We start from the raw sequence: 27,790 nt of genomic DNA, 5'->3' as shown, positions 1-27,790 counted from the left end.
GCCTGCGCCGGACTGAGGCGTCCCCCGGCCTCGTCCAGGGGAGCCCCGCAGCGACCCCCGGCCGGGGAGGAAACCCTGGAAGACCGTCGGGAAACTGCCCTGGGGAGCGGTGGCGGGCGCTGGGGGAGAAAGCCAGGCGCTCCTGGTAGCCCGCCCCTCCGTCGTCACATGATCGCGCGGGGCGGAAAACGGGAACCCGAGGCCGCCGCGACGCCCTGACAGGTCGGCGAGAAGGTAGGGAAGGGGCGGGACGATGCGGCTGAGGAGGAGTGCGCCTGCGCCGTGGGACTCGCCGGGCCCGCCGCTTCCGGGTTCGCGTGCGGAGACCGCCCGAGGACTGAAGGTCCTTGACTGGGGATTGGGTGGGGGTGGGGTGGGCTGGGGTGGGGGTGGGGCGCGACGTGGGGAGGTCGAGCCTCTGGACCGCGCGGCGTTGCCCCGGACTGTTGTCGTAGGGTTTCCTCAGATCCTCCCAGATTGGACACGGGAAGGAGGACAAAAGCCGCACTGGGATGAGGCCTCCGCTTATCTTTTGTTAAGATAATGGCATCCTTGTTGCCAGAAGGAATGGCTTCGGGGAGCTGGGCGTGGGAATGCGGGCCGCCTCCCCGGTCGAGGGGTGGGTGTGGACCAGAATGTGACCGAGCCGGCCGTTGAGAGGTCTTGGAGTCCCGGCTTTTTTTGCTTCCACAGTCGTCACCGTATCGTCATCGAAGTGACAGATGTCCACGTTTAGGAAACCTAGCCTCGGAGAAATTGTAATGAAAAGCGAAAGCTCCCCATCCTCAGAGGCAGCCACTTTCAACCATTTTTAAAATTCTGATTCCAAAACAACTGCTACATAAAATACATGCTAGCTCTTGATTTGTTCGTTTTTAGTGACCTTTTGACTTCACACCACTGTGATGAAGACCGAGCACTCTACACCATCTCCTTTTATTTCTCCCTAACTCACCCTCATGACTTTAAACAGCATACGAATCCACTGTTTTGGAAAACTATGCACTTCATACTCTTATTTATAGCATCAGTTTTTAGTAACAGTACTGGGAATGGGGCAAAGTAAGTGAGGCATTCACCTCTGATATAATTTAAGGGAGCACTGGTCAAGATGAATGAAGACAATTCATTTACTTGAACTTAGAGTGAATCAGCATTCACTGATTTTTCCTTTTGCCCCAGATTCCAATATATCAGGGCAAGGCACTGTTACTGATTGTGTTTTTAATACCTCCCTCCCCCGCCCCCCAAGCTTTAAAATAGTTTGGCTGCTGTGTTTGGACTGTTGTCCTGATCCAAAGCCCGCTCTTTAGATACCGCTGACACAACATCATAAGACAAATGTGGGGTGATTGCTTACTCAGGTAAGGAAAGGCGCTACTTGGCAAAGCTTTGGCAGTGTCTCAGGAGAAAATAAGGCCAGAATTAAGAGTTGGAAGTCTGGTCTAAGATGTGTCTGTCAGTCCAGGGTTTGGTAAGAACCCTGTATAACAGTAGAAAATTGGTGGAAACATCAAGGCAAGGGAATTCAGATAATCTCAGTGGGCAAACTGCTGTTGATGATCAAGCCATTTGCCTGGGCTGGACAGTCAAGAAGAGTAACAACAACAACAAAAGTGCTAATGAAGGCAGAGGACCACAAAGTCCCGTTAATGGAAGCAGTAAGATGTGGTTTGGGTTCTCTGTGTCCAGGCTAAGTGGGGTGTAGATGGTCTTCATGAGTACATTCATCTATTCAATAAATATTTAATAATGTCCCAGACGCGGTTTTAGGCACGGAGAATACACTGAGGAATAATGCCCTCATGGAGCTGATAGTCAGTCTAGTGGGAGACGGGGGCGTGAAACAAGTGGACAAATCACACTCTTTGAAATTCTACCATTTAGGAAAATGCAATGAAGAAAATAAATCAAGCTAAGTGGGTAGAGTGACTGGGGTTGGAGAATGCTAATTTAGATAGGGTGGGCAGGGATGGCCTTGCTGAGGAAGAGGAGGATGACCTGGGACCTAAAGGGGGAAAGAGAAACAGTTCTGTGAAGGTCTGGGGAAGGCTGCTCAAGCCTGAGGAGAAGCAGTGTGCAGGTCCCGAGGGTGAGGAAGCGTGATGGCCAATGAAAGCTGAAAGGTAGGCCAGGTGCAGATCCCTTGTGGCACTGCGGGCCAACACAGAGACTTTCAGTTTTAATAGGAATTTATAATAGGAAGTCTTTAATAGATTTTTTTTAAAAATTTTTATTTATTTATGATAGTCACAGAGAGAGAGAGAGAGGCAGAGACACAGGCAGAGGGAGAAGCAGGCTCCATGCACCGGGAGCCCGATGTGGGATTCTTTCCCGGGTCTCCAGGATCATGCCCTGGGCCAAAGGCAGGCGCCAAACCGCTGCGCCACCCAGGGATCCCCTCTTTAATAGATTTTTAATGGGATCATGTGATCTGATTTACATTTTTAAACTGTTTTATTTTTTTTCACTTTTAAACATTTTATTGTGGAAATGTTCAAAGGGTTTAAACATCTACGAAGGTAGAAGGAATAATACAAAAAACCCCATCTACTTTTCACCCAGGTCCAAGGATTATCCACTGTACCTCCACCCAGTTCCCCTCCATGTTAATTTTAAGCATATCTGATATCATATTCATAAGTACTTTTAGTATATATCTTTAAACAATTTTTTTTTTTATCTTTAAACAATTTAACACAATCCTAATACCCTTATAACACTTGGGTATATTAACAATTTCTTGTCATTGTAATCAATATTCAAATATTTCATAAAAAAATTGTCTGCCATTGGTTTGTTCAAATCAAGGTCCAAACAAAGTCTACCCATTGTAGCTGATAAGAATCTTAACCCTCTTTTAATATATAGGTTTCCACTCTATAATTTTTTTCTTCAACTTATTTGTTGAAAAAGCTAGGTCGGGGCGCCTGGGTTGCTTGGTCAGTTACGTGTGTGACTCTTGATCTCAGCTCAGGTCTTGACCTCAGGGTCCTCAGTTCAAGCCCCATGTTGTTCTTCATGCTGGCTGTGGAGCCTACTTCTAAAGAAAAAAAGAAAAGAAAGAATTGGGTCATTTTTTTTGTATTGAATTTCCCACAATCTGGATTTTGCCATCTCTATGGTATCTTTAACACGTTTCTCTGTTTCTGTATTTGCTGTAAGCTGTTGGTTTTACCTAGAGACATTGTTAGATTCAGGCTGAGGTTCTGGCAGAAAATACTCCCTTCGGCATCGTTTCCATTTTATTTTATTTTATTATTTTTTTTTCTTTTTTTTTTTTTTTTTCGTTTCCATTTTAAAATAGCACTCTAAAATATCAGCTCTGGTGGCTCAGCGGTTTAGCATGTCTCATGAATAAATAAATAAAATCTTAAAAAATTTTAAAAATATCACTGTTTGTTACAAGAAAGGGAACAATAGAAGGAAAATAGTGGAAACAAAGAGACCAATTTTGAAGCCGATGAAAGCTTGGACTGGAGTGGCTTGGAGGGAGTGAAGTGCATCAATTCAGTATGTATTGTGATGTAGAACTAGCAGAAATTTGTGACCAGTCAGATGAGACCATGAGAATAGGGAGGCATCAAGAGTGACTGGTGGGCTTGCGCAGATGGAAGACAGCCGTGCTGTCGGGGACAGAGTGGGGGTGACTCGGAGGTCATAGTAGAGCCACAGGACTTGGTTCTGGTAAAACGTCACCCACCTGTGCCTATTGCCTCTCCTTCTCAGGACCCACAGACATGGCCAAAAAGAACAGTAGAACAGCAATTATCAAATGAAGGAAATACAATACTTTTGATACCACACCATAATCTACAAACCTTTTCATGAATTATAGTTGTCCAACAATGTCCTTTGTCTCCTGCACCTGAGATCCCATCCAAGATCATGAATTATATTCAGTTGTATTAGTTTCCTAGGCTGCTGTAACAAAGTACCACAGACTAGGTGTATTAAATAACAGACATTGTGTCATAGTTGGGGGAGGTCAGAAGTCCAGATGTAGACAGCTTTGGATCCTTCTTTTTTTTTTTTTTTTTTTTAATTTTCTTTAATTTTTATTTATGATAGTCACACACACACACACAGAGAGAGAGGCAGAGACATAGGCAGAGGGAGAAGCAGACTCCATGCACCGGGAGCCCGATGTGGGATTCAATCCTGGATCTCCAGGATCGCGCCCCGGGCCAAAGGCAGGCGCTAAACCGCTGCGCCACCCAGGGATCCCCAGCTTTGGATCCTTCTGAGGCTGTGAGGGAGAATATGCTCCTTGCCTTTCTCTCAGCTTCTGATAGTTTGCTGGCAGTTCTTGGTGTTCCTCAGTTTCTATCCACATCGCTCTGACCTGTCTTCATCTTAATCTCTTTTAGGTGGAGCATCTTGTCTTCTGTGACTGACACGTTTGAAGTCAGTAAGCCAGCTCTATAGTGTCCTTCATTTCAAATGTCTGATATCTCTTCATGATTAGATTCAGATTATGTATTTTTTGCAAGAATACCACAAAAACCATGTGTCTGTGTCAGTGCATCATATCCAGTTAGTACACGAAGGTCATATTTGCTAAGTTCCTTGACTGTGAAGGGGATCATTTTTCTCTTTCTAATTAATAGGTAATCCATGGGCAGATATGTTGAAATCATGTAAATATCCTGTTCCTCATCAGACTGTTACCTAGTACGTGTAATATTCATTGATTATTCTTCCCTGAATATCTTTTTACCCTGATGATTGCAAAACTTTTCAAAACATTGTAAAACTATCCTTTTATTTGGTAAAATTCATGTAGTTGAGATTATATTTAAAATCTGTGATAGGGTTCCCTGGGTGGCGCAGCGGTTTGGCGCCTGCCTTTGGCCCAGGGCGTGATCCTGGAGACTCGGGATCGAATCCCACATCGGGCTCCCGGTGCATGGAGCCTTCTCCCTCTGCCTATGTCTCTGCCTCTCTCTCTCTCTCTCTCTCTCTCTCTCTCTCTCTCTCTCTCTCAATGTGTGTGTGTGACTATCATAAATAAATAAAAATTAAAAAAAAATAAAAAAATAAAATCAAATCTGTGATAATCCCCACAGGATAAAATCTTTGCGGCGGGAGGGGCATAGTTCACATCGTGTGGTGTAACTTGGGTTTTAATGTTGAAGACTCATTGTGCAATATCAGCTAACAAAGAATTGCAGCTTTAAAAACATTTATGAGTGGCTTCAGGAATGGGCTGAGACAGTGTTGTGCTCCTAGAGAGTAGGGGGGCTTGACACATCTCTTCCATCTAACTATTCCTAACTTTTATCCTGTTATAATAAACTGGTAATCTGTTCTAATTGTGGAATACTAAACATACACAATCAAGATTCTTATCTCCAAGAAAGAAACCCAAAGCTGATAAAAGCTATAATGAACATAGTTACAGGTGTTACTTCCCTGACCTTCAATCTGACCTTCAATTCTACTACAGAAATCTTAGTAATTGCCTCAGAAAAAAAAATGAAAGAAGCAATCAGATCGAGTCACCATCCTTCCTGCACGGTATTTTCAAATTTCCCAGTCATTAAAAAAAGAGGACTATTTTTCTTATTCATATTGTAGACTTTTTCTCCCAGGAGTAGATGTTTTGCCTTGGGGAATGAAAAGGACAAGGCTCTGAAGTACAGGTTATGCCATTACTCAGACTTGTAAAGACAGTGCTTGAAGCCTGGCTAAGCCATAAGAAAAGCCAGTCTTGATAGATCTTCTCAGAAACTTCTTTGGATGTCTGATGATATATGGATAATAATTTACGGAACCAACTGTGTTTATTGTAAATTAACAGAAGTGTTTTAATAAACACATAGTAACTTATGATTGAAAAAAAAATCAGAGAAGCCTGGGTGGTTCAGTTGGTTAGGCATCTGGCTCTTGGTTTTGGCTCAAGTCATGATCTCCTGGGTCGAGGGATTGAGCCCTGTGTTGGGCTCTGCACTCATAGGGTTGTCGGCTTGATGATTCTCTCCCTCTGCTCTCACCTCCCCCCACCCCCAAATAAATAAATATTTTTAAAAATTAATAAAATAAAAAATCCAGACACCTGGTGGCTCAGTCAGTTAAGTGTCTGCCTTCAGCTCAGGTCATGATCTCAGGGTCCTGGGATTGAACTCCAAGTTGGGCTCCTTGCTCAGTGGGGAGTCTGCTTCTCCCTCTCGCTCTCCGTCTGCCTCTGCCCCTTGTCCTACTCATGTGCGCTCACTCGCTTTCTCTCAAATAAAAAAATAAAATAAAAAAAAATATATATATATATATTTTTTTAAAGAACAAATAATCAGTGATGGGGCACCTGGCTGGTTCAGTCAGAAGAGCATGCTAGTCTTGATCTTGAGGTTGTGGGTGTGAGCCCCATGTTGGGTATAGAGATTATTTAAATAAATAAACTTTAAAAAATCAATGAGGTTGAAATTTGCAAAAGCATATACCCCTCCAAAAAGTCAATTCTGCTGTATGATAATTCAAAAAATAAAATTAATGGTGTAGTTACTTATAGTTTAACTTATAGTATGTGTAGTACTTGAGAGTAGAAAAATTACTTTTTGTTTTTAAGATTTATGGTTAAGATCAGATGGTTAAGCATCTGCCTTCAGCTCAGGTCATGATCTCCGGGTCCTGGGATCAAGCCCCAGGTTGGGCTCCCTGCTCAGTGAGGAATCTGTTTCTCCCTCTGTCTCTGCCTCTCCCCTCCACTCATGCATGTATGTGTGTTCTCTCTTGCTCTCTCTCTCTCTATCTCAAATGAATAAATAAAACACTTTTAAAAAATAAATGAAAAGATGTATTTATTTTAAAGAGGGGTGGAGGGAGGAGCAGAGGGATAGAATCCTCAAGTAAACTCACCACTGAGCACAACCCAACGCAGGTTTCAATCCCAGGGCCCTGAGATCATGCATGACCCTACCTGAAACCAAGAGTCACACGTTTAACTGACTAAACTAAGCCACTGAGGTGCCCCTAGAAAAATTACATTTTAAAAAAGATTCTAGGGCAGCCCCAGTGGCGCAGCGGTTTAGTGCCGCCTGCAGCCTGGGGTGTGATCCTGGAGACCCGGGATTGAGTCCCACGTCAGGCTTCCTGCATGGATTCCGCTTCTCCCTCTGCCTGTGTCTCTGCCTCTCTCTCTCTCTGAATAAATAAATAAATCTTTAAAATAAAATAAAATAAAGATTCTAAGTTTTCACCTTTTTGCTAGATTGAACAGAATTGTCCCCTTTATCCAATACTGGAACCAATACATTTTCTCTTTTCTTGGCTGATTTTTGGATTTTTGGTTTTAACTTTTTGCTTCTCTCTCTTGCCAAAAATTATTAGGGGGCTCTCTCATTTCTGGGGACAAGAAAGAACAGGTGTACTCCCTGGTCGCAGGGATACTGAGCATCTGCACTTAGGGCAGTAGGACTGGGACTTGGCCAATTGCCCTGTGCTGCTGTTCTGTACCCACTGTCTTGAAATGCCCTTTGACCAGTAACACTGCCCAATGACCTTGTTAGAGGATACTAAAGCCAATTGTACAAGGTTCTAGGTAACATTAAGCTGCTGCTGCCTTTGGTTTTTTTTTTAAGTAAGCTCCATGCCCAGCGCAGAGCCCAATGTGGGGCTTGAACTCACAACCCTGAGATCAAGACCTGGGCTGAGATCAAAAGTCAGACACTTAACCAACTGAGCCACCCAGGTGCCCCTAACATTAAACTTGTGCACTAAAGCTGTGTCATCTGGCTTCTGCAAGGGTCTTACTTGGGATGATTTAATTACCATTTTCTGTGTTTCTGTCTCGGTTTATCCCATTGAGCAGCTCAAGCTATCACCCTTGGCCATCCCATCGTCACTGATATCTATTCCAGAATCCCTACTTCTCTAACATTTTCTACATGTGGATCCTCATGTTCTGGAGTGTTCTTTCACACTTACACAGATATACATATTACATGTACATGGCTGCTCCATACCTTTTTTGCTGATGGTCTATCTTGGAGATCTTGCCATATGAGTGCCTACAATGTCTCATCTTAAAAAGCCTGCCAAGTGTCCCATGCATCATTATTACGTGACTTATTTAACCAGTGTTTTCTTAAAATTACTAACAAAAGGTCAACCCTAGTCTAACCATGAGAAAAACATCAGACAAACTGAAACTGAAGGTCATTCTACAAAATACCTGAGTAGTACACTTCAAAACTCTCAAGCCCAGGGCAGCCTTAGCAGTTTAGTACTGCCTTCAGCCCAGGACGTGATCCTGGAGTCCCAGGGTCGAGTCCCCATCGGGCTCCCTGCATGGAGCCTGCTTCTCCCTCTGTGTTTCTGCCTTTCCCTCTCTCTCATTCTCTGTGTCTCTAATAAATAAATAAAATCTTAAAAAAAAAAAAAACAAAAACCTCTCAATGCCAAAAAGCAAGGAAAGTCTGAGCAACTGTCACAGCTTGGAGGAATCTAAAGAGACAACTGAATATAATGTGGTAGTCTGGAAGAGACTATGGACCAAAAAGAAGCATCCGGGAAAAAAACTAAAGGAATCCAAATGAAGTGTGGTGTTAATTACACATTGATACAGGTTCATTAATTGTGACCAATGTGTCATACTAACATAAGATGTTAATTATAGGGAAAACTGGGTATGATATACCATCTTTACAGGTTTGGTTGCTTTTTTTAGAGGTGGGGAGAGGCAGAGGGAGAGAGAATCTTAACTAGGCTCCATGCCCAACGGGGAGCCCTATGAGGGGCTTGATCTTACAACCCTGAGATCAACACCTGAGCTGATATCAAGAGTTGAATGCCCAACCGATTGAGCCACCCGGGTACATTTTTTTAAATAAACTGTATTTTAGGATACAGTTTTTTAAAGAAATTTTAGAATTTTAGAGTTTTAGAGTTTTAGTCTTCATTTTTTTAAATAAACTATATTTTAGGATAGTTTTAGAGATGCCTGGGTGGCTCAGCAGTTGAGCATCTGCTTTCGGCTCAGGGCATGATCCTGGAGTTCCGGGATCAAGCCTGCATTGGGCTCCCGCTTCTCCCTCTGATTGTGTCTCTGCCTCTTTCTCTGTGTCTCTCATGAATAAATAAATAAAACCTTTTAAAAAAAAGATAGTTTTAAGTTTATTTTTTAAAGATCATTTATTTATTTATTAGAGAGAGAGAAAGAGGGAGAGAGAGAGAGAGCACAAGCAGGGGAAGTGGCAGAGGGAGAAACAGACCCCTACGGAGCAGAGAGCCCCATGAAGGGCTCAATCCCAGGACCCTGGGACCATGACCCAAGCCAAAGGCAGATGCTTAATCTACTTAGCTACCCAGGTGCCCTAGATTTATATTTTAAAAAACTTGCAGGGGCATCTGGATGGCTCTGTCAGTTGAGTGTCCGACTCTTGATTTCAGCTCAGGTCTTGATCTCGAGGTCATGGGTTCATGCCCTGCGCACACCCAGTGTGGAGCCTCCTAAAAAAGAAAGGAAGACTCCCTTTATATACAACAATGAAAGAATGCCATAATATATTAAGTGAAAAAAATTAAAATACGGAACACCATATATAGTATAGAGGAAGGAGTTGCGTGTGGTGGCTCAGTCGGTTAAGCATCCTACTCTTGATTTCAGCTCAGATCGTGATCTCAGGGTTGTGAGATTGAGCCTGGAGTCTGGCTGCATGCTGGGTGTGGAGTCCGCTTGAAATTCTCTCCCTCTGTTCCTCCCCCTATACTGTCTTATGCTTACTCTCAAATAAATACATAAAGTATTTTTTTAAATTTATAGTATAGAGGGGAAATAAATATCTACTTATCTTTGTTTTTATTTGCATAATGAAACACTGGTTACATAAAAAATGAATAAAAATGGTTTTCTTTAAGGGCCAGGGTTGGCAGACTTTCAACACAGGTCAGATCCAGCTCATTGCATGTTTTTGTAAATAAAGTTTAAGGAAAAAGCCTCACACATTTCTTTGTATTCTCTGCGACTGTCTTCATACTGTAATGGCTGCATTGAATAGTTGTGACAGAGATCGTGAGTGACCATCTGCCCTTTTATAGACCCCTCCTTGAGGGATCAGGGTGGGAATGGGTTGCATAGGGATTGGAGTGGGACAACAGTTCTCCCTGTAGATTTTTTTGCAAAGATTTATTTACTATTTGAGAGAGAAGCGGTGTGAATGCATGGGGGAGGGGCTCAAGGGGCAGAGGGGGAGAGAGAGAGTCTCAGACTCTGTAGAACAGGAAACCTGACATGGGGCTCAGTACCATCACCTGAGATCATGACCCAAGCTGAAACCAAGAGTCACATATCCAACTGACTGTGGCACTCAGGTGCTTTTATCTTTTATATATATATTAAGATTTTATTCATGAGAGATGCAGAGAGAGAGGCAGAGACATAGGCAGAGGGAGAAGCAGGCTTCCTGCAGGGAGCCCCCTGCGGGACTTGATCCCGGACCCTGGGATCCCGACCTGAGCCAAACGCAGATGCTCAACCACTAAGCCCTCAAAAAATGTTTTTGATACTAAACTACCACTCACTGGAACTAGCCTTTCAGGTGTTGCTGGTCTCAGGTTTCTGTTAACCATAGTCTTGTGTTCTTTTTGGTTTGTCAGGAATCTTCAAAAATCCCTCTCCACTATTTGGGATGCTGCCCAAACCTGGGATCTATTACTTCCCCTGGGAAGTCAGTGCTGGCCAAGTTCCCGATGGGGGCGCGCTGAGAACATTCGGCAGGTGAGAATGGTTTCTTCATCATGTGGTAGGAGGGTGTTTCAGTACCTCCCACCCCACCTCCTGCCAGAAAAAAAAACAACTAAAATAGTGTTATTATAAGGGTTTTTTTTGTTGTTTAATTTTTAAAGTTTTCTTTGATCAAGTCATCTCTACACCCAACATGGGGCTTGAACTCACGACCCCAAGATCAAGAGTCACATGCTCCCCTGACAGGTAGTCAGGACCCCTTGTCTACTTATTTTTTAAATGCCAAAACATTAATATGTTTTCACTGGAAAAAAATGTAGGCAATCCACAAAGTGTAAAGAAAGCAAGCAAAAATCACCTGGAATCCCACTGTCTGGACAGCCACTGCTAACCTCTGGTGATTAATTTAGACACATTCATGAGTAGTAGGTACATGAATATGTGGATGGGTGTGTGTTCACACAACATTAAGTATAGCATTATCAGGAAAGTGCAAATTAAAACCATAATGAGATGCTTCTCCTATATCCCCAGTAGAGTGAAGAAACCAAGTGCTGAGGAGGGTTTGGGGCCACTAGAACTCCTGTGCACTCCTGGTGGCAATGTTTCTAGCTCTTTTGGAAAACAGCCTACAGGTTTTGTTTTTTGTTTTTTGTTTTTGTTTTTGTTTTTGTTTTTGTTTCTTTTAGCCTACAGTTTTTTTAAAAGCTAAACATACATCTAACAGGACACCTGGCTGGCTCAGTCCATAGAACATGTGACTCTTGATCTCAGGGTTGTGAGTTCGAGCTCCATGTTGGGTGTAGAGATTGCATTAAAAAAAATGAAATCTTAAAAAAATAAATAAATAAACCAAGCCCCCCCCGCCCAATTACATGTTGTATGGCTCCATTTATGCAAAGGTTTAGAAAATGCAAAAAACATCAATAGTGGGGGGAAAAAAGCAAGCTAATTGCCTGCAAGGATTGCCTGGGTATGGTGGGTAGGAGTATTACAAAAATGCAAGAGGGAAGTTCTTAGGGTGATTGAAACTATATGTTCATTATTGATTGTTTTGACAGTTTCTCAAGGGTAAACAATGTCAGATGTCAAATTGTGTACCTTAAATATGTATAGTTTATTATATTTCAGTTATATATAAGTAAAAGTGGAAGGGAAGAGCATACATTCCTGAATGTTAAAAAGGAGGAGGGCAAAAGACTTGAAGAAACACTTCACAAAAGAGGAGATATATATATATATATATATATATATATATATATATATCCTCACCACGTAGCAGTCATGCAAAAAGTAAACAATTTTGCATATGACTATATATATATATATATATATATATATATAATATACACAAGCACAAAAATGGACAATAAACACATGAAAAGATTCAACATCATTAGTCACAGGGAAATGCAAATCAAAACAGGCCAGGAAGTCAGGGGAAGAGATCTGGAAGGGAAAGAATCCCAGCAACCGGGGATCCCTGGGTGGCTCAGCGGTTTAGCGCCTGCCTTTGGCCTGGGTTGTGATCCTGGAGTCCCGGGATCGAGTCCCACGTCAGGCTCCCTGCATGGAGCCTGCTTCTCCCTCTGCCTGTGTCTCTGCCTCTCTCTCTGTCTCTGTGTCTCTCATGAATAAATAAATAAAATCTTTAAAAAAAAAAAAAAAAAAGAATCCCAGCAACCTAGGAGAACCTCTTTGGCATCAAGAGTTGAAGGTTGCAGGGCACCTGGGGGAGCTCAGGGGGATGGGGTAAATGGGTGATGGGCATTGAGGGCACATGATGAGATGACCACTGAGTGTTATACTATATGTTGGAAAATTGAATTTAAATAAAATATTTAAAAAATAATAATAGGGCACCTGGGTGGCTCGGTTGAACATCTGCCTTTGGCTCAGTTCATGATCCCAGAGTTTTGGGGATCAAATCCTGCACTGGGCTCCCTGCAGGGAGCCTGCTCCTCCCTCTGCCTGTGTCTCTGCCTCTCTCTCTGTGCCTCTCATGAATCAATCAATCAATAATAAATAAAATCTTTAGGGAACCCTGGGAGGCGCAGCGGTTTAGCGCCTGCCTTTGGCCCAGGGCGCGATCCTGGAGACCCGGGATCGAATCCCACATCGGGCTCCCGGTGCATGGAGCCTGCTTGTCCCTCTGCCTATGTCTCTGCCTCTCTCTCTCTCTGTGTGTGACTATCATAAATAAATAAAAATTAAAAAAAAATAAAATAAAATCTTTAAAAAATAATTATAATGGTGATAAAAATTTTTAAAAAATAGAATAAAACCACAATGATATTTGTGCCCACTAGGATGGCTAAAATTAAAAAGACTGACCATACCAAGTACCAGCCAGGATGTGGAGTAACTAGAACCGTCACACATTGCTGCTGGGAGCATCAAGTAGCACAACCATTTTGAAAAACAATTTGGCAATTTCTTTTAGAGTTTAACAGTTTGACCATATAACTTTGTAGTCCCATTTGGGTATTTCCCCTAGAGCCAAAGAGAAAGCATATATCAGCCAAGAGATTTATATGCAAAAGTTCATACCAGTTTATTCATAAGAGCCAAACACTGGAAGCAAACCAAACAAGCTGATGGATGGAGAAACAAATTCTCAATAATAATTACAGCAGGGAAAAAAAAATTAAAAAAAAAAAAATTACAGCAGGGGCCCTCGGTGGCTCAGTTGGTTAGGTGTCTGCCTCCAGCTCAGGTCATGATCCCAGGGTCCTGAGATGGAGCTCCACCCATGTCAGGCTCCCTGCTCTGTGAGGAGCCTGCTTCTCCCTCTCCCTCTGTTTGCTTTTGTTTTCTATCTCTATCAAATAAATAAATAAATAAATAAATTTAAAAAAGTAGTTCCAATAGGGTGCTACCAAACAAATAAAAGGAATAAACTGCTGATTTACCCAACAGCACAAATGAATCCATAAAACCATTATGCTGAGTGAAAGAAGCTAGACACAAAAGAATAGATGCTGTTGTGATCTGATTTATATGAGATGCTTGAGTAGGAAAACTCACCTGTAGAGACCAAAATCAGTGGTTGCCTGGGGTGGCAGTTGGGGAGACGGACTTCAGAGTAGTGGCACAAGAGAACTTGTGGGGGTGATGGAATGGGCCAAATCTTAATTAGGGTGCTGGTTATATATCAGTTTATACTTTTGTCACCATTCATGAAACAGGTGCCTTGTGATACATGTAATTCATATCTTCACAGTGTAGACTGAAAACAATTTTTTGAACTTGTTGCTGCCATTTTAATTCTCTGATCAGAGGCCCATGGATTTATTGGCCTTCCAGAACCTTTAAAGCTTTTTGAGTTTGTTCTGTTTGTGGACAGAAATGATCGCACTTTCTCTGACCTGCAGGTTGTGCCTCTATGACATGACCCAATCCCGAATGACCCTGCGAGCTCAGCATGGATCTGACGAGCACCAGATCCTGGTCTGCACCAAGCTAGTGGAGCCGTTCCAAGCCCAAATTGACTCCCTGTACCTTGTCCTTGGGGAGCTCGAACACCAAGGTAAACTTGTGGATTTATTTATTTATTTATCATTCAGTCAATCAATCAATCAATCAATCAATCACATGTCCTTTCCACTCTGGGTCCTGGGCCTGCCTTCTGATGCAACAGGAGTCCCTCCCTGGGTTTAGCTTCCCTTCCACAGCAGCCCAAAAGTTCAAGGACTCATGGAAAACAGATGTGATCAGGCTCAGTGGACCTGCTCCAGGGAAGTGAGAGGAGAGAGAAACCATGAATTACTGAAGGCCAACCACAAGCTGGGCCTGGTACTACACGGTTTACTTCAGTCTTTTTCAATTTGCACACCAGGTCTTAAACTGAGTCTTATTGTTGCTGTTCCATAGATAAGAAGACCAAGGCAAAGAGGATAGGGCTGGAATAACAGGCCAGGAAGTCAGGGGAAGAGATCTGGAAGGGAACGAATCCCAGCAACCTGGGAGAACCTCTTTAGCATCAAGAGTTGAAGGCTGCAGGGCACCTGGGGGTGCTCAGGTCATGATCTCAGGGTCCTGGGATCGAGCCCCGCATCAGGCTCCCTGCTCAGTGAGGAGTCTGTTTCTGCCCCTCCTTGTGCCACTGCTCCTGCTCGTTCTCTCTCTCTCTCTCTCTCTCAAATAAATGAATAAAATCTTGGGGAAAAAAAAAAAGAGTTGAAGGTTGCTCTTTAAAACCCAGGTACTGGGATCCCTGGGTGGCGCAGCGGTTTGGCGCCTGCCTTTGGCCCGGGGCGCGATCCTGGAGACCCGGGATCGAATCCCACGTCGGGCTCCCGGTGCATGGAGCCTGCTTCTCCCTCTGCCTGTGTCTCTGCCTCTCTCTCTCTCTCTCTCTCTCTCTCTCTCTTTCTCTGTGACTATCATAAAGAAAAAAAATAAAATAAAATAAAATAAAAAAATAAATAAAACCCAGGTACTGGGCAGCCTGAGTGGCTCAGCTGTTTAGCACCGCCTTCAGTCCAGGGCGTGATCTTAGAGACCCGGGATCAAGTCCCACATCGGGCTCCCTGCATGGAGCCTGCTTCTCTCTCTGCCTGTGTCTCTGCCTCTCTCTCTCTCTGTCTCTCTTGTGGATAAATAAAATATTAAAAAAACAACAACGTAGGTACTCAAATGAATTCTTTGCCTCCCTCTCTGGCCATCCCTATGTCATCTTCCTTTACATAGTTGATATCATACTAAATAATGCTGTATCTGATTATTTAGGCTTCACATTATATTGTAAATATTTCCCCATGTTTTTAATTTCCCCATGTTTTAATTTTGTAGATACAGTGTTTATGGCTATATAATATTTTATAGATTAGATGTATATCAGTTCACACAATCATTGCACGTTTATATTGTTTCTGTTTTTTTGTTCTTAAAAATATACTGTACGTTTACTGGTTAAAGACATTATGGTATTATGTCGAATGTTATGCAGCCATTAAAAATGGTGTAAATTTAGTAGAATATTATGCAGCCATTAAAAATGGTGTAAATTTATATCAGTTGACATTAAAAGATGTTCACAGTATCTTTTTTTTTTTTTTCTTTGAGAGAGAGTGAAAGAATGTGTGAGTTGGGGGTGGAGGGACAGAAGGAGAGAGAATCCGAGGCAGGTTCCATGCCCAGCACAGAGCCCAGTGCGGGACTCCATCCCACAGCTCTGAGATCTTGACCTGAGCCAAAATCAAGAGTCAGACTCTCAACCAGCTGAGCCACCCAGGCGCCCCGATGTTCACAATATCTTATTAAGAAAACAGTTTACAAAACAATATGTATTGTATGATCCCCCCATTTTTTTTAAGATTTTAGTTTTAGGGATCCCTGGGTGGCGCAGCGGTTTGGCGCCTGCCTTTGGCCCAGGTCGCGATTCTGGAGACCCGGGATCGAATCCCACATTGGGCTCCCGGTGCATGGAGCCTGCTTCTCCCTCTGCCTATGTCTCTGCCTCTCTCTCTCTCTCTATCATAAATAAATAAAAATTAAAAAAAAAAGATTTTAGTTTTAAGTAATTAATCTCCACACCCAACATGTGATTTGAATTTACAAATCCAAGATTAAGAGTTGCATGCTCTGTCAACTGAGCCAAGCAGGCACCCCGATATACATTTTTATGTATATAAAAAAATAAAATTTGAAAGATTACTCACCAAAATGTTAATAATAGTTATTTTTGTACTTTCATTAGCATTTTACAATGAAAATGTATTACTTTTATAGCCGGGGGGGTGGAAACATTTATTTATTTTTATATATATATATATATATATACCAGGGTGCTGGGTGGCTCAGTTGGCTAAGCATCTGACTCTTGATTTCAGATCAGGTCTTGATCTCAGGGTCATGAGTTCAAGCCCTGAACTGGAGCCTACTTTTTTTTAAGATTTTATTTATTTACTCATGAAAGACACAGAGAGAGAGAGAGAGAGAGAGAGAGAGAGAGGCAGAGACACAGGCAGAGGGAGAAGCAGGCTCCATGCAGGGAGCCTGACGTGGGACTCGATCCCGAGTCTCCAGGATCATGCTCTGGACTGAAGGCGATGCTAAACCGCTGAGCCACCTGGGCTGCCCTGGAGCCTACTTAAAAAAAAAAAAAAAAATATATATATATATATATATATACACTTTATATATGTGTGTGTATATATATATAAATTTTAAAAATTTATCTACCTCAATAAATATTTTTAATATTTTAATATATATTTAAAATGCTACAAATTAATACCTTCATGCACTTTGTCCATTTTCTGATTATTTCTTCAGGATAGTTTCCTAAAAGTAGAATTGCTCTATTGAAGGATGCAAACATTTATGTTTCTTGCTTTATACCACCAACATCCTTTCTAAAAGTCATGGGTGGTTTTTAACTCTGGATGAAATGTTATTAGATGGTGCTTACTTTAATTGTCTTTAATTTAATAAAAGTTAATCTTTTTTTTTTTTTTAATTTTTTTTTTAATTCTTATTTATTTATGATAGGCACACAGTGAGAGAGAGAGAGGCAGAGACACAGGCAGAGGGAGAAGCAGGCTCCATGCACTGGAAGCCTGACGTGGGATTTGATCCTGGGTCTCCAGGATCGCGCCCTGGGCCAAAGGCAGGCGCTAAACCGCTGCACCACCCAGGGATCCCTAAAAGTTAATCTTTATTCAGGCTTAAGCCTTTGAACTTGCTTACAGAGTTCCTACCCTCATGTTGAGAGGCAGGAGGAAGGTGGGTGGGAATGGGTACAAAGGGCCTTTGCACAAATGATTTCCATTTTGACTACAGCCCAAGTCACCTGAGGCTTTATTCTTCTTCTTTTTTTTTTTTTAAGATTTTATTTATTCATGAGAGAATGAGAGAGAGGCAGAGACACAGGCAGAGGAAGAAGCAGGCTCCATGCAGGGAGCCCGATGTGGGACTCGATCCCGGGTCTCCAGGATCAGGCCCTGAGCTGAAGGCAGCACTAAACCACTGAGCCACCGGGGCTGCCCCTGAGGCTTTCTTCTGTACCTCCAGCCCTGCAGTGAATCTTGGGAGCTCCTGGGAGCCTGCTGCTCAGTGTCCAGGAGGCTAAGGCCTGACTGCAAATACAGAGAGGTTGAAACAAAGGTGGGACAGCAGACCAGGAGGAGAACAGGACCTGGAGGGGACATTTAGAATTACTTGTGGGAAGAAAATTAAGAAAAACTTTGTTAAAGTTCAACACATATAATTTTTAAAATTTAATATATTTTTTAAAAGATCTTATTTATTCATGAGAGACAGAGAGAGAGAGAGAGAGAGAGGCAGAGACACAGGCAGAGGGAGAAGCAGGCTCCATGCAGGGAGCCTGATGTGGGACTCTATCCCGGGTCTCCAGGATCATGCCCTGGGCTGAAGGCGGCACTAAACTGCTGAGCCACCTGGGCTGCCCCTACATTTAATATTTCAAATCAATGATGCACAAAAGTAGGATGGACCTCCCCGTACCCATCACCCAGATTCAGCAGGGACCCATAGTCTGCTGTTGCCTGCATTTTATTTACTTATTTTGCTGTCCTCCTTTAGAGCAAACCCATAAACACCTCATATGCTTCTACCAGTACCACACCCAACAACATAGCTGTCCTTTGATAAAATCTAATCCCATGTCCAAGTTCATTCCATTCCCCTCCATTGGTTTTTAAAATTGGTTACTTCAGATCAGGATCCAAAGTCCATTTACTGCATTTGGCTTCCATAACCCAGGTCTCTGTAAGAGTTCTGTCCTCCTCTCTCTCTCTCTCTCTCTCTTTTTTTTTTTTTTTTTTTTTTTGCCATTTATTAGAGAATTTGGGTCTGAAATTGGCTGATTGCTTCCCCCTGGTTGCATTAAGCCTTCTTTTCCCAGCCTTTTCCTGAATGGATTGGAGTTCAGGGACAGCTCATGGTTGATGAGGAAAAGTTCTTTAGAGAAGAATCCCAGGGCATAAATGCAGGAAATGTCGAAAGGCACCTCCTTAAAAGACCTGATAAAATAATGAATCTGGGCAAGATCGTTATCACTGGCTGCTCCCATCGGGCTATCAGCCCATGAAAACAGGGCAGGAACGCTGCGCAGCAGGGACCAGCCAGCAGCACCGGGACCTGCCCCACAGGCCAGACTCTGCAGAGGCAGATCCATCAGCCAGGAAGGCACAAACAGTGCAGCACCACTCTCTGTCCTTGCCCCCACCCCCCAAACCTGAACCCCCCAAACCTGAACCTGAACCATCGAGCCTCAGGTCAAGCGGCATTCTCTCTGGGTGCTGGCTACTTGATCCCTTCTTATTATTTTCTTTTTTTTTCTCTTATTATTTTCTAAACACAATCTATGTGTTTTTTCTTTCTTAAAAAAAATTTCTGGGATCCCTGGGTGGCACAGCGGTTTGGCGCCTGCCTTTGGCCCAGGGCGCGATCCTGGAGACCCGGGATCGAGTCCCACGTCGGGCTCCCGGTGCATGGAGCCTGCTTCTCCCTCTGCCTGTGTCTCTGCCTCTCTCTCTCTCTCACTCTGTGTGACTATCATAAATAAATAAAAATTTTTTTAAAATGCTATTAAAAAAAATTTCTCCGTAAACTTCTAATTTTTAAATAAGACATGCTCATCATTTGAAACTGACACACGGAAGGAAAGACAACGATGAGGAGGGAGGGGCAGAGTGTGAGCCGAGCCTGGAGGTGGCTGCTGGTCCCTAGTCTACAGGGTGCCTGCATGGCTGCCTTCACACCTCCTCTGTCTATCTTGTCCTGGTCAGGTCCCAAGTCCCATGGGGCACAAACATCAACTAGACACAGATCTAAGATCTGTTGGGTGGCAAGGTGAGCAGTTCTGAGGACAGCCAAGAGGCCAACTAAAGTCACCTTTCTGAGGCGCCTGGCTGGCTTAGTCATAAGAGCATGTGACTCTTGATCTCGGGGTTGTGCGTTCGAGCCCCATGTTGGGTGTAAAGATTACTTAAATAAATAAAATTAAATATATATATATAAATAAGTAAAGTCACCTTCCTGAAATTTGTGCACACAACTAGCCAAGGAGGCCAAAGGTGAAGAAATGCCATACCAGAAATCCACTGGCTCTGACTTGTTCTTTGGGTACCATCCCAGAGCCTGAGGCCTTCCTGCCCAGGGCTGAGGGGTGGGGACACAGTCTTCTCTCCATTCTGCTCCAGGGCCCCTGGGAGAATTCTCCCAGCTGCAGATGACCTCGCCCACAGCGAGAGGCTGCCCTGGAGCCCTAGCCATAAATCCCATGAATCCCACCTGCCTGATTTTCCTCCAGCTGACTCCTATTACCTGCCCCTACAGGCCTTCCTGTTGTGTTGTAGCCTGGAACCTTTGTTCCTGCCTGAAGGGCTCCTCTTTCTGCGCTGGCCTTCCCCAGGACGTGCCTGGAACCTATTCTCTTTGCCAGGACAGCGATTCCCCTCTGTCCCCATGTGGAGCCTGGTCATCCTCCCAGGGCCCAGAGGCAGGCCCAGCAGCCTACTGGCTGATAGATTGGCTTTGCCATTCCACCTTTGTCCTCTGTGGTCAACCGGTTCTGCCACTAGGCACCTCTGCCCCACTTCTGCCTCCCATGGCCATGGCCACACCTCTGCCACCTGATACTGCAGTCGTGACTCTGGGTGACTCACAGGACCTGTGCACTCTGGGCTCCTCCTTTTTTTCCCACCTTCTGTCCTGGTCATGGCCTCCTCACTGCCATGGCCACCCCTTTCTTGGAGGAAGTTTCTGGCACTTACCTTCCATCACCGATGCCTGATGAACCCCCAACCTCCACCCTTGCAGGTCCCACCTGCCTGCTGCTGATGGAGAAGGTTCCCACGCTCCGTGGGTTCCTAGCATGATGTTAAAGTCTCTTGTCGCACTGGGGCCTCCCGTGTGTCCCCGTCCACCCTGTCCCACGACCCACAAACAGCTGTTTCTGACATTTGCCTGTCACGGGAGACCCCTACTTCATCACCTCCCTGCTCGTTTCATCAGGTCCAGCAGAGGCCGCAGCAGCAGCTCCTCCTAAAGTCACCTGTGTCCACACCCCCCTGTGGCTTCTTTCTTCTGTCTGGGTGGAGGGCCCTTCCTCAACCCCTGCGCTGTGACCCACGGCCGGTCCTCCCACAGGGACTTGGCTTTCCCAACTGAGTCCTTAACCTGTTACTGCTGCCTCTTCCCTTTCTGAGTATAAATCACTCAAGCCTCTTCTACATTAAGATAATAACAATAACAGTGTTCTCTTCTGCTCTGTATCCCTCCCTCGCTCTGGCCCTCCTTCCCTCTTTCCTCCCCACACCTCTGCCCACTGCCCTGGTCATTCAGTCCTTCCGTTGTTCTGGGTTTGTTAAACTTGCAAGAAATTATTCTACAGGACTTCCTAGTCATCTTGTCTGTAAACTCTGTTCTCCCCTCCCTGCAGCATTTCCTCAAATGCTGTTCCTCGCATTCCAGTTTCAAGGGCCTGCGGATGCTCTGACAGGACTGCCCAGTCTGTCCCTTGTGATTATCCTATTTCTTAAGGTCACTCCTGTGTTTGATAGTGTTTTTCATTCACAGGGAGAAACAATATGTTCCTCAATATAAATCTAAGATGGAGGGTTTCCCCAGGCTGACGAGAGGAAAGCGCTGATAGGCATCGAGTCGAAAAGTTCTGTGCAGGGTGCCTGGGTGACACAGTGGGTTGGACACTGACTCTTAGTTTCAGCTCAGGTCATAATCTTGGGGTCGTGGGATTGAGTTCTACCTGCATCAGGCTCCATGCTCAGTGCTGAGTCCATTTCAGATTCTCTCTCCCTCTCCCTCTGGTCCTCTCTACTCATGCACACTCTCTCTGTCTCTCAAATAAATAAATAAAATGTTTAAAATAAAATGAATCTAAAAAAAAAGTTCTGCGCAATTAAGTCAGATAACTAAGAACATCTTCATACAGGAAGTTGTTGTGTTTTTTGTAAAGATTTGTTTTATTAGAGAGGGGGCCAGGAGGGGCAGAGGGAGAGGGAGACTCTCAAGCAGACTCCTCTCTAAGTGGGGAGCCTGACGCAGGGCTCCAGAAAGAACCAACAGTCTACACTGATGGCTAGATCAGGGTAGTGTCCCACACCCACTGCTCCATAGGCCATGCAGCCTCTGCAGCCCGGCCCCAGGGCCGACAGAACCTGAGGACACAAAGGTAACCTGTTTCAGACAAGTTCATCTTCCTGTGTTGGAGGCTGGAATCTAGACAGTCTGACCCTCTGAATTCTGCCCCCGTGCTGTGTTAAATCAAGAAAGTGGTTCTAGGGGTGCCTGGCTGGCTCAGTTGGTAGAATGTGCAACTCTTGATCTCAGGGTCGTGCGGTCATAGAGCGTACTTAAAAAAAGAAAAAAAAATAAGGAAAGAAAGTGGCCTAGACCAGGAGACTAGGAGGAAAGCTAGGCATGACCTATCTAACAAAAGAGCCTGTTTTTCAAAACCGCATCAAAAGAACACAGGATAATGTCCTAGAGCATTGAATATGTTTGTTGACATGCCCAGAGAGCATAAAGAACATGGATGAAAAAAGAAAAAAAAAGAAAAAGAAAGAAAAAAAAAGAAAAGAAATCCAGAGTGCCTGGGTGGCTGAGTCAGTTGAGCATCTCACTATCTCAGCTCAGGTCTTGATCTCAGGGTTGTGAGCTGTTCTCTCCACCCATGTGGAGCCTAGTTAACAAAAAACCTGTTAGGGCAAACCCCAGAAGTCTTTCCAGCTTGGTGTCACCTGCATGTTGACAAATCTTTCCATCAAGTCAGCACAGCATGTGCCAGAAGTACCTCCCAGCCCCTCATCCAGGGTGGGTTGACTTGGCCCTACAAGGCCAAACTCTTCCCCCTGGATCCCAATTTCCAATGCCAGTGGGGCCCAGTATGCCAAGGGGGGAAAATGGGATGGTGATTGAGACCCCTCCTCAACCCCAGGGACTCAGGGCCTACAGAGAAGGTGGCAAGAGGTGTCAATTAAGATGACAAAGAACAGAGGTAGAGGTGCATCTACCTGGCCCTTCCTCGGTGGAGAAGTGGGACTTCCAGGCCATCCCGTGTTCCAAACAGGTGTGATCACATGCACCAGCCCCACTGTTCTGAAGCCCAAGTAGAGAAAAGTGACCAGTATCTCGCATACCAGCCTTCAGACTCATCCTGTCAAAGTTCAGGCCTGAGAGCAAGTCCGGGGAAACAGCTGGAATGCATCTGTAAGGTGTGTGGCTTACACGGGCTCAGTCACTGCTAGTGCCTTGTGCTTGTGTCTTTCAGACGGAGGCTCCGTGGTGAAGGCCCGGGTGCTGACTTGTGTGGAAGGAATGAACCTACCCTTGTTAGAACAAGCCGTGCGGGAGCAGAGGAGGTACCAGGAAGAGAGGGACAGCAGCCGGTAGCAAATGGCCGTTCCTGGCAACCGCCCTCCCTCGCCCCCCAACCAGCTTCTGAGGCCGAGCCCACTGGAGATGCCTGAGGAGAGAAGATCCAGGACCTTCCTCAGAATGACACCCTCTGGAGCCAGAGAGAAGAGGGGACGTTTGCTAATTTGGATCATTCCAGACACACACACCCCTCGCCGGGAGCCCGTGGGAGGCTGAGCTGTGGGGTGCTGGGCGCTGAGCCTCGTGTGGGAATATGGAGGGTTCTGGAAGGTCCTCATGAATAAAGGCCCCAGTGGGGGAGACCTTGTGTTGTGTGCACGTGGTGCAGCGCCGGCCGGGGCCAGGAGGGGGAGCCGCCGAGCAGGAAGCCTGTCAGCAGTGAGGCTCCAGAGCACAGGGTTTCTGGTGAATTCTGGGCTGGGGTTTGCCGGAGGGGTGAGCTCCTAGCCTCTGGGAGCCTCCAGGGCCCGGGGGGCCGGCTCAGGATGCAGGGGGGCCGCCCCACCAAAGTTCTGCCCTCAGAGGAGGCCGAGCGCCCCCAGCATTTGGGGCCCAGCCCCTCACCCTGGCCATGCGGCCTGGGGCAGGACCGTGGCTCCAGAAACTCTTCCTGACCCCTGACCTCTGCCTCAGGCTGACTCCGGCCCCTCAGGCCGCCCTCCTGGGTGCCTTCACCCCCAGAGCCTGGGCCCCGTGGGGCAGAGGCAGGGGCTCGCTGGGAAGTTTGGGCCCTCCTGCACCCCGTAGCCGGGGCCCGGGGAGGGCTGGGGTGAGGGGGGCAGAGGCGGGGCAGCGTGTCCGTGGGGCCGGGGGCAGCCGGGCGCTGGGTGTGGCGGCCACTGCCCCAGGCGCGCTCTGTTTCCTGGGCAGCTCTGCGGCCATGGATGTGTTCCAGAAGGTAGAGAAGATCGGAGAGGGCACCTATGGGGTGGTGTATAAGGCCAAGAACAAGGAGACAGGGCAGCTTGTGGCCCTCAAGAAGATCAGGCTGGATTTGTGAGTGCCGCCGCGGCCCCGGAGCCACCCTGCCCAGGGCGGCCCCCTGCCCCCTCAGGGCTCAATGCCCCCCCCCCCCCCGCTTGGGAGTGTGCCCGGGTTCCGTGGGTGCCCCCACGGGTGCCGCCCGCCTGCCCCCCGCCGCGGCCACACTTGCCCAGCGCCCTCGGCGGGTGTGTGCTGAGGAGCTCGGCGCCCCATTGCCAGTGGCCCGGGCACACTTCCGGAAAGCGGGACCCACAGGTGACCCCCGGGCGGGAGCACCCTGCTCGCTCCGGCCTCCACTGCTGCGCCCTCCCGCCCCGCAGGGAAACCGAGGGCGTCCCGAGCACCGCCATCAGGGAGATCTCCCTGCTCAAAGAGCTTAAGCACCCCAACATCGTCAGGTGAGGTGGGGAAGGAGGTGGGGAGGCCGGGCCGCCCCGGGCCAGCTGGGGCCGCGTGGTGACCCGTGTCCCCGGTCAGGCTGCTGGACGTGGTGCACAGTGAGAAGAAGCTTTACCTGGTGTTTGAGTTCCTCAGCCAGGACCTGAAGAAGTACATGGACTCGGCGCCGGCCTCCGAGCTGCCCCTGCACCTGGTCAAGGTAGCGAGGGCGGGGTGCGGAGGGCCCGGGCGCGCCCACCTGCCGCCGTCGCTCAGGCAGCGTCGCCGCGGCTCGGCAGAGCTACCTCTTCCAGCTGCTGCAGGGGGTGAGCTTCTGCCACTCTCATCGGGTCATCCACCGAGACCTGAAGCCCCAGAACCTGCTCATCAACGAGCTGGGGGCCATCAAGCTGGCCGACTTCGGACTGGCTCGAGCCTTCGGGGTGCCCCTGCGCACCTACACCCACGAGGTACCGCAGGACGGCGGGGCAGGGGCGACAGCTGAAGGGATGTCACCCGAGCACCCGGCCCCCCCGAAGGATACTGGCTTCTCGCCCCCACAGGTGGTGACGCTCTGGTATCGCGCCCCTGAGATCCTCTTGGGCACCAAGTTCTATTCCACAGCTGTGGACGTCTGGAGCATTGGTTGCATCTTTGCTGAGATGGTAGAGTGAGGGACGGGCATGGCCACAGGGAGGCCGCAGGCAGGGTCCTGCTCGGGGTGGGGAATGGGACTCTGATTCTCCCTTGAGAGGTGGATTTCTGGGGTGTTTGGGACTGGCTCTGGGACTAAGAAAGCGAGCCTTATTCCAGAAACGGGCAGGATTCTTCGCCCAGCCCTGGGAAAGACATCTTAACTGGTTTTGGATTCTGTAGGACAAGGGAGTGGGCCCCACACCTTCTCTTCCTCATTTCAGGTGACCCGCAGAGCCCTGTTTCCTGGTGACTCTGAGATTGACCAGCTCTTTCGAATCTTTCGGACCCTGGGGACACCCAGTGAAGCCACGTGGCCAGGGGTCACCCAGCTGCCTGACTATAAGGGCAGTTTCCCCAAGTGGACCAGGAAGGGGCTGGAGGAGATCGTGCCCAGTCTGGAACCAGAGGGCAAGGACCTGCTCATGGTAGGTACAGGTGGGAGGCAGTGCAGGGCGACAAAGCCTGCTGCCCCCACGTAAGTGCCTGTCAGCCAGCCCGTGTGTCACCCCAGCTCCTTCAGAGTCCAGCTGGTCTCTTTTCTGACCCCTGAACACAACTCGCTTGTCCCTGTCCCTGTGCATATTGATGGTTCAACCTGGAGGCATCAGCCCTGAAAAGTCCAGGGCTCATGTTTCCTTTTAAAATTTTCTTCTAGTTAGCTTTGTTTTTATGCTCTAATAGTTACCTTTAAGATTTTATTTATTTGAGGGCACCCCGGGTGGCTCGGCGGTTTAGCACCGCCTTCAGCCCATAGCATGATCCTGGAGACCCGGGATCGAGTCCTGCGTCAGGCTCTCTGCAAGCTCTGCCTGTGTCTCTGCCTCTCTCTCTCTCTCTCTCTCTCATGAATAAATAAATAAAATCTTTAAAATAAAATCTTAAAAAAAAAAAGATTTTGAGAGCGAGCAAAAACAGGCAGAGGGAGAAGCAGACTCCCCGCTGAGCGGGGAGCCCACCCTTGGGCTCGATCCCATGACCCTGAGATCATGACCTGAGCTGAAGTCAGACCCTTAACTGAGCCACCCAGGGCCCGATAGTCGCCTTCCTACGTAAGCTTTCCCAGGCAGGGAGCTTGCCTCCTTCCATAGCAGTTGCTCTTCCCGGGAGGCTGTTCCCTGCTGTCTGGGCCCCTGCCACGGTCTGAGCCCACCTGTCCTATTGCACATCCTGACCTGTTGGGCTGGCCCAAGCCAGACTGCCCAGGCCTCAGGCAGAGCCATCCATTCTTACCCACAAAGACTCCGAGCCACATCTTTAATCTGGTGTTGGGCCAGAGGAAGGCAGGGAAGTATTTTCATTTTTTCAGAGGCCTGTGTGTGTCTACCAGCCCAATGCCAGCAGGATGGCATATACCTCCAGCCATGGCTACTCCCAGGCAAGGGGTCCTTCCACAGCCCAGCTGGGCTTAGGGACTCTGAGTTCCTGTCTCACCCCCTGAGAAGTCTGTCTCAACCAGAAGTAGGCTGAGGCTGGGAACCCCAGGTAGGAAGAGGCCAGACGGACTGAGCCTCTAGTCTGCAGGAGACAAGGATGACTTCCAGGCCACCCTAGAATGAGCTCTTTGTCCCCAGGTTCTGACAGCTTCCAGAACGGCTCATGAGCTGGGAAGTAGCGGGTGCATGCGGTTCCTGTTTGAAGGCAGCTGCTCTGGGGCTTGGGACTCACCCCTGGGGGCTGAGGGTAACCCCTCTCTGGGCCTGACCACCCGAAGGCTCAATCTCTTTCCTCCCCCTCTTCCTTCCTCCACAGCAACTCCTGCAGTACGACCCCAGCCAGCGGATCTCAGCCAAGGCAGCCCTTGTGCACCCCTACTTCTCGTCTGCTGAGACCTCCCCAGCTCCCCACCAGTGCGTGCTGGAGCGTTTCTGCCGATGAGGAGGTGGGAGGCCCTCTGCCTTGGGGCCTCTCTCCAGCTGCCTCCCTTCCCACTTCCCCCAAAAAGAGAACAATCTGGGAGAGAGCAAAACTTTGAGGAATTTGGCATCAGCCTCCAGAGAGCTGAGTTTGGGTGTTAGTTTTGTCAGCAGGTTAGCACGTTCCCATGATGTTTGTTGGGTTCAACAGGGCCGGTTCGAGATGGTGGTAGTTAGTCTGGCTCCCTGGTGCTGGAACAATAGTTACCAAGGCGGGTGGGAAGCCTGCCCTCTGGCAGCGAGGCAGAGCCAGCCCCCGCCCCCCAGTGGAAGGGTGCCCCCTGCTGGTCTTTACGGCTTTAATGTTTTGGGAGAAAAGCTGCATTCCAGTTAAGAGTCTGAGTTAAACAGGGAGCATGGCCAAGGGCAGGGAGGATATTTTCCTGATCCCAGCGTAGGTCGGGGTGTGTGGCGGGTTCTAAATAGTTGTCTGTACTCAGGATATGCTTATGTTCGTTTGCCTCTGGCTTTGAGAACAGGAAATAAAAGTGATGCGTTCCTGAGCTGTCCAGTGTTTTCCTCCTCAAAGGGGGTCACCAGGGACTTGTTGACAAAGGGGAGGTTGACAGAGGGCTGGAGACAGTTCTGGCCCGAAGCGAGAGACCCAGAACAGAGGCGGTGGGGAGGGGCCGTCTGTGACCTTTCCAGGATCTGCTAACATACCCTCCCCAGAGTCAAGGGAGCCCAAGCCCCTGGGAGCACCTGTTCCCTTGGCAGGGCTGGCTGGCATGTCCGCATCCCACCTGGGTGGGGAGGACCCCAGCCACGCTGT

At 47.1% G+C, this 27,790-nt stretch overlaps 2 protein-coding genes across 9 annotated transcripts; both read left to right on the top strand.

Moving 5' to 3' along the window:
• The first annotated feature begins 3 nt into the window (after positions 1–3).
• TEN1 (TEN1 subunit of CST complex) lies at positions 4–23,354 on the top strand. 5 transcript variants are annotated; one of them, XM_025468054.3, is made up of 5 exons: positions 207–343; positions 4,371–4,407; positions 10,594–10,714; positions 14,056–14,210; positions 22,941–23,354. In XM_025468054.3, the coding sequence occupies exons 3-5, from the start codon at positions 10,626–10,628 to the stop codon at positions 23,060–23,062; spliced, it is 366 nt and encodes a 121-aa protein (XP_025323839.1). In that variant the 5' UTR covers positions 207–343; positions 4,371–4,407; positions 10,594–10,625; the 3' UTR covers positions 23,063–23,354. The 5 variants fall into 5 exon arrangements, with proteins under 5 accessions (XP_025323837.1, XP_025323839.1, XP_025323838.1 ...); XM_035720471.1 differs by lacking the exon at positions 207–343 and adding an exon at positions 1,327–1,364 and having other exon boundaries at positions 4,371–4,411; XM_025468052.3 differs by lacking the exon at positions 4,371–4,407 and having other exon boundaries at positions 4–343.
• CDK3 (cyclin dependent kinase 3) lies at positions 23,345–27,521 on the top strand. 4 transcript variants are annotated; one of them, XM_025468051.3, is made up of 8 exons: positions 23,345–23,452; positions 23,918–24,043; positions 24,352–24,429; positions 24,509–24,629; positions 24,709–24,879; positions 24,973–25,074; positions 25,327–25,530; positions 26,855–27,521. In XM_025468051.3, exons 2-8 carry the CDS (start codon positions 23,928–23,930, stop codon positions 26,978–26,980), a joined length of 918 nt encoding a protein of 305 aa, XP_025323836.1. In that variant the 5' UTR covers positions 23,345–23,452; positions 23,918–23,927; the 3' UTR covers positions 26,981–27,521. The 4 variants fall into 4 exon arrangements, with proteins under 4 accessions (XP_025323836.1, XP_025323835.1, XP_048970500.1 ...); XM_025468050.3 differs by having other exon boundaries at positions 23,424–23,482; XM_049114543.1 differs by lacking the exon at positions 23,345–23,452 and having other exon boundaries at positions 23,494–23,945.
• The last annotated feature ends 269 nt before the right edge of the window (positions 27,522–27,790 follow it).

Source organism: Canis lupus, chromosome 9 (assembly GCF_003254725.2).
Source record: "Canis lupus dingo isolate Sandy chromosome 9, ASM325472v2, whole genome shotgun sequence".
NCBI lineage: Eukaryota > Metazoa > Chordata > Mammalia > Carnivora > Canidae > Canis > Canis lupus.
This window is presented reverse-complemented; position numbering and strand designations above follow the sequence as displayed.